Below are 7,250 nucleotides of genomic sequence, written 5' to 3'. Positions count from 1 at the left end.
TCATAAACGTAAATAGTAGATTGATTTTATATATATATATATATATATATATATATATATATATACTAGATAGATATGTTATATATAATGTACATTGTATATCTTGTGTATATAATATATATATTTTATACTTTTATACTATATTTAATTTTATATTTGAGATCAGATCATCTATTTTGTCCTATACCATACTATTATTTTATGCTCTTTTTTTAAAGCATATAAAACTACAAAAATTACTTGTGTAATTATTATTGTAACACCAATTTTTTCTTCTTGTAGCTATTAGTTCTTAAGAAGAATATTGCATACAAATATTTTTTAAACTTTTATACTTTTTTTTAACAAAGTTATTTTTGCTCTTATTCCCAATTAACGAACGATAATGGTTTTTCTTTTGGCAACATAATAGTAACTGTAGAATGAAATTGACCCCATTATGTTTTTTCATTATTATTAATATTATTATTACTATTATTATTACAAGCTGCACTAAGGTTTTTCAGATTTTTTTAACTTTGTTTTTAAAAGATTGGTGAATTGTTTTAAATGCCGTTATAAAGAAAGGTAATCTTATATTTTTTAAACAGAATTCACTAATGCATTAATTCCCTAAAATCTAACAGAATCAAGGATGTTTTACTGTCAGTGATTACGGCTACTCTTGTAAAATTGATGGCAACATTTTTACGTACACTAACAACTTCTATTGTGTGTGTGGATAGATAGACAGATAACATATTACACATAAAAAAAGCTCCGGATCTACTAGGCTATTGTAGATTGAAATAGATTGCAACTAAAAGTGACCCAAAAACAGTAATTTTGTATCAAGGAGTAGAGTTTATTTACAGGCGTATATGTTTTTCACTTAGCATCGTGAATGTTGGTAGAACAAAAAAAAGTGAGTTGTGGGAAACCCAATAAAGATAAATTGAAATAAAAAAAAAAAAAAGCAAACCTGTATTCATTTTATTATTTTATTTCCCTGCATGTGAGAGAGGGAAATTAAAGAGGAAAATAAAGAGATCAAAAATGAACCAGCACGTGATTGCATTATTACAGTGAACACAGCTTCACCTTTTACTAAGCCCAGTGAAAATACAATTTCCATTGATTTATTAGTTATTGAGGCTATTAATTTAGCAAAGTGAATGTTAGTAAATATGATGAACCGGTTGAATCACTTTGAATACTCATTCAGGTGAAACGAGAGAGGGGAATTAAAATATATATATTGCTCAACTTGAACACCTGATTTAAAAAACTTTGCTAAGTTAACCATCTCTACTCCTTTCATTCAGCCTTCATAGTGTATATTTGAAAGTTGATAAATTATAAAACAGAAGTGCATGCTTATGCTTAGTGCTGAAAAGCTAAAGGCTGGTGTCCATACATCCATACAACCAGATCCAGCTCACTGAAGATGGATCATTAAGGGATTTGGATCGGTTGCTCCATGCTATACTGTTTATGCATACTGCCCTATAGAATACTACTACTGTACTAGCATATTCATGTGTCAAGTTTTAGGAGAGGCAGCCACCAGCAAACTCCATTAGTTAGTAGACCAGTCTGTGCGATCACACTGTACATGTGTGTATTGGGATTATGTAGGAGGTCTGCAGCAAGCAGTAATCCCTTTTCTTATAATCCATCATGCTGCCCTCCTTCCAACCCCCACCTCCCCTCATGTGCACTGTATTACTGTTTCCTCTTGAACTTGAACTTAAAGGGACTCTATAACCCCCCAAAAATTTGTCCAACTGTCATATATCCACATATTTATCATGTATCTAAAAAATAATTAAAGATAGATAGATAGATAGATAGATAGATAGATAGATAGATAGATAGATAGATAGATAGATAGATAGATAGATAGATAGATAGATAGATAGATAGATAGATAGATAGATAGATAGAAATATAGATGTATCTATCTATATATATATATATATATATATATATATATATATATATATATACAGTATTCCAAAAGTGAGTACACCCCTCCCATTTTTGTAAATATTTTATTATATCTTTTCATGTGACAACACTGATGACACTTTGCTACAATGTAAAGTAGTGAGTGTACAGCTTGTATAACTGTAAATTTGCTGTCCCCTCAAAATAACTCAACACACAGTCATTAATGTCTAAACCACTGGCAACAAAAGTGAGTACACCCCTAAGTGAAAATTTCCAAATTGGGCCCAAAGTGTCAATATTTTGTGTGGCCACCATAATTGTCCAGCACTGCCTTAACATTCTTGGGCATGATGGAGTTCACCAGAGCTTCCCAGGTTGCCGCTTGAGTCCTCTTCCATTCCTCCAAGGTGACATCACAGTGCTTGTGGATGTTAGAGACCTTGCGCTCCTCCACCTTCCGTTTGAGGATGCCCCACAGATGCTCAATAGGGTTTAGGTCTGGAGACATCCTTGGCCAGTCCATCACCTTTACCCTCAGCTTCTTTAGCAAGGCATTGGTCATCTTGGAGGTGTGTTTGGGGTCATTAACATGTTAGAATACTGCCCTGTGGCCCAGTCTCCGAAGGGAGGGGGATCATGCTCTGCTTCAGTATGTCACAGTACATGTTGGCATTCATAGTTCCCTCAATGAACTGTGGCTCCCCAGTGCTGGCAGGATTCATAGAACCCCAGCCAATGACACTCCCACCACCATGCTTGACTGTAGGCAAGACACACTTGTCTTTATACTCCTCACCTGGTTGCTGCCACACACGCTTGACACCATCTGAACCAAAATCTTGCTCTCATCAGACCACAGGACATGGTTCCAGTAATCCGTGTCCTTAGTCTGCTTGTCTTCAGCAAACTGTTTGTGGGCTTTCTTGTGCATCATCTTTAGAAGAGGCTTCCTTCTGGGACAACAGCCATGCAGACCAATATGATGCAGTGTGCGGTGTATGGTCTGAGGACTGACAGGCTGACCCCCCACCCCTTCAACATCTGCAGCAATGCTGGCAGGACTCATACCTCTATTTTCAAAGACAACCTCTGTATATGACGCTGAGCACATGCACTCAACTTCTTTGGTCGACCATAGCAAGGCCTGTTCTGAGTGGAACCTGTCCTGTTAAACCGCTGTATTGTCTTGGCCCCCATGCTGCAGCTCAGTTTCAGGGTCTTGGCAATCTTCTTATAGCCTAGGTAATCTTTACACAGAGCATGTTGAACTTCCAGTGACCAGTATGAGAGAGTGAGAGCACACCTACTCCTCATTCACACCTGAGATCTTGTGACACTAAGGAGTCACATGACACCGGGGAGGGAAAATGGCTAATTGGGCCCAATTTGGACATTTTCACTTAGGGGTGTACTCACTTTTGTTGTCAGTGGTTTAGACATTAATGGCTGTGATTTGAGTTATTTTGAGGGGACAGCAAATTTACACTGTAATACAAGCTGTACACTCACTACTTTACATTGTAGCAAAGTGTAATTTCTTCAGTGTTGTCACATTAAAAAATATAATAAAATATTTACAGAAGTGTAACGGATGTTTTTACTTTTGTGAGATACTGTATATACATATACATATATATATATATATATGTATGTATATGTATACTGATATATATACTGTAAATATATATATATATATATATATATATATATATTAGATATATACTGTAAATATATATATATACATACATATATATATATATACATACATATATATATACATACATACATACATATATATATATATCAGAGAATCAGAGAAATAGTGATTGCAATATAGATATAACGACAAGCAGCCCAAAACCATTACAGGGTAGGATGCGATTTACTATGGGAGTCGCAAATATTCCATCAAGGAGTTCAGCCTGCAGACCAAAACCTGTAAAGGTAACGATTTTTGGTTGTACCTTAATGTAAGATTGAAAAGAACACAACTTCACTGTATTTACGAAGCTATGTGAACAGTCTTTACTCCATTAGTAAATCATCCTCATTAGCTACTATTAATAAAGAGAGTCACACCCATCGCAATCAGATTGTACAAGTGTACTATCCCCTTTAGATATACAAATAGTTATGCAATACATGTGTCTACCTTAACTATCCATTCCATTTATAATCAGTCATGTTAAAGTTACTTTTAAGTTCTACGGAGATTGTACATTCAGATTGTAAAGTGTATGGGCTTTTTAATTGTCAAGACTGGATATGTAAGGGACTCTCTGCTATATAACTGTGCAGCCTGTTGCTCTGTTGGATCTTTTGAGGAGACAAAAATCCCAGTTATCAGTGGGATTTCTGGACTGAAGATTAGCAATACTTAGATGCAACCTTAGTGAATATTACCCGTTCTTCTCTTAAAATGTGAATACTATTAATATTATACTAGAATAATTGTTAAAACTCTATAAAAAAAAAAAAACAGTTCATTAATATAATTGCATGGCTTAATGTCGTTACATCTGCCTACAATCTAGTTGACCAAAGACCAGCAGACATACCTTCTATACTAAAAACATGGCACAACCAACAAACAAAATCATGAAATATACATAAAACATATTTCAGATATATTACTAATCATTTCTGTACATTAGTTACTGCATTATCAATATGTAGTCTGTTTTATAAAAAAAAAAATCATGTTCAGCGATTACACAAATTAGCCATTCTGACATTTCACATCCAGAATAATAAAATGATAAATATAATCAATAACTGCACAGGACAACTTTTCTCTGCACATATTAGTTAACTGTCCAACTGCTATTGTAGCATAATATGTAGAAATAACTGGAAATAACAGTATAGTGCAGTGTTTACAAGTGAAAGGTATATCAACTATTGACAATTTAATATAGTGGTATTGCAATAATGCAATGGCAACAATTTGCTTGGCACTAATATTTGAATACACATCAAAGAGTATATATTATTTTCAGCTGCATGTCATGACATTGGATTAAAATATACTATATATATATATATAAAAAAAAATATATATATATATATATATATATATAGATATATATATATATATATATATATATATATATATATATATATATATATATATATATATATATAGATAGATAGATAGATAGATAGATAGATAGATAGATAGATAGATAGATAGATAGATAGATAGATATAGATAGATAGATTTGTAGAGAGATATACAATAATAGTATGTTTATATCTTCAGAAACAAAATGCATAATAACTATTGATAAGTTTATATTATAAAGACTACTTATTTTTCCCTAGAGTTATACTGGATAGATAGATAGATAGATAGATAGATAGATAGATAGATAGATAGATAGATAGATAGATAGATAGATAGATAGATAGATAGATAGATAGATAGATAGATAGATACTTGGTTATCTTCTATAACTTTAGGGGAAAATATGATTTTTTTTCCCTGTAAAACACAGGTAGTCTTTATAATTTAGTCATTATTTTTTGTTGGGGAACATAGAAACATACTATCTCTCTACCAATCTATTGTGATTCTATAGATTATGATTATATATATATATATATATATATATATATATATATATATATATATATATATATATGTATATATATATATATATATATATATATATATATATATATATATATATATATATAATATATGTATATATATATATATATATATATATATATATATATATATATATAATTTATTTTTAATCTTATGTCATGACATGCAGCTGCAAATGATATAACAATGATGTCCATAGGTAAATTCTCCTTGACGTCTCACCCATCTTCTGCAGACTTTCTGGGTGTATTATTATGGGATACTTGGTGGAGGTGGGTAAGTGCCCTTACCTTGGTTCCTGATGCCCTGTTGGTTCTCCAGGCAGTTGGACAGGTAAGGACTATTGGGGAACATCCGAGGCTGCCCCGTGGAGGCTTGGCTCGGGGGTGGCGCCCCGAAGGCTCCATACCTGCATGCCCCCGCGGTGCCGGTGAACTGTCCGGAGAAGTGGACGGTGAAGGCGCTCAGGCATTGGTCCTCATGCAGGTCCGGGTTCCAGGCAGGTTCCTGCTTGATGAAGGAGTGGGGGGCGAGGGAGGTGTACGGGGCCCCCGGGGGGAAGTCCAGCACCGGGGCCCACTGGGCGCTGCTATTGACCGGTACGCTGCAGCTGCTGTTCCCGGCCAGGGAGGAGACTGGGGGTAGGAGGGTGTTCATATCCCGCACATCGGACCCCATCTGACCCGTCACTTCAGGCTCGGTCCTCAGGTTATCTCAGTCCAGACACAGGTGAGGTGACTACTCAGAGCTGACAAAAGTACCCAGCGTTGTCCCGATAGAGCTGTGCAGTGTGGGAGCTGCCGGAGCCGTGTGTCTCCTCCTGGCCAGGTCCCTAATGTTCTAATAGAGGATAGTAAGGGAGGAGGAGTCCGGATCCCATTCATACACTGCACCCACAGCCATAGCACTCTACACTGCTGGGGGAGGGGAGGGAGGGGGGCATCTCTCCTACTTATTACAAACCTGACAGTGACGCACTATGTCTCATATAAGAAACAAAAATAACATTGCTGGGCTGTGCATGGGTTCAAGGATGCTGCAGAAATTAATTGGGTCCTGTAAGTATCATCATCCCCATCCACTTCTACCCTCCTGCTACATCCTCATACAGCTTATATACTAGAAGATACATCCTTACATTGAGTTCTCTATCAATATGTACAGTTATAGAACTTTTAGATGATTGTGTGATGTGTGGACATGCAGCTTAATATTTTGATATTGAGTATGCTATGTACGTTTGCATGGGTGTTGTAAGTGCACAGGTACAAGGGACAGGTGGAGAGATCCATTGATATATACAGATGGGCAAGAGATATATATATATATATATATATATATATATATATATATATATTGCAATAGATAGATATGAGTCTCTCTCTCTCTCTCTCTCTATATATATATATATATATATAGATATATATTGTATATTATCTGATCTTCTCCATTGCATACTTAATGCATATCTATCTATCTATCTATCTATCTATCTATCTATCTATCTATCTATGCATTAAGTATGCAATGGAGAAGATAAGATATATACAACACACACACACACACACACACACACATATATATATATATATATATATATATATATATATATATATATATATATATAGACAGAGAGAGAGAGAGACTCATATCTATATCTATGTATATGTATGTGTATATATATATATATATATATATATATATA

At 34.6% G+C, this 7,250-nt stretch overlaps 1 protein-coding gene across 3 annotated transcripts in view; it reads right to left on the bottom strand.

Annotated features, from left to right (window-relative positions):
- The window catches only part of WT1 (WT1 transcription factor), a 99,967-nt gene extending 93,628 nt beyond the window's left edge, over nt 1–6,339 (bottom strand). For all 3 annotated transcript variants that reach the window (XM_082269872.1, XM_082269873.1, XM_082269874.1), the window contains exon 1: nt 5,836–6,339. In XM_082269872.1, coding sequence (XP_082125998.1) covers nt 5,836–6,223 — 388 coding nt within the window. In that variant the 5' untranslated portion in view covers nt 6,224–6,339. The remainder of the gene's footprint in view (nt 1–5,835) is intronic.
- Between the last annotated feature and the right edge of the window lie 911 nt (nt 6,340–7,250).

The sequence above is a fragment of the Pelophylax lessonae genome (assembly GCF_965119305.1).
Source record: "Pelophylax lessonae genome assembly, chromosome: 10".
Lineage (NCBI taxonomy): Eukaryota > Metazoa > Chordata > Amphibia > Anura > Ranidae > Pelophylax > Pelophylax lessonae.
Note: the sequence above shows the minus strand (reverse complement) of the source record. Positions and strands in the feature narration are given on the sequence as shown.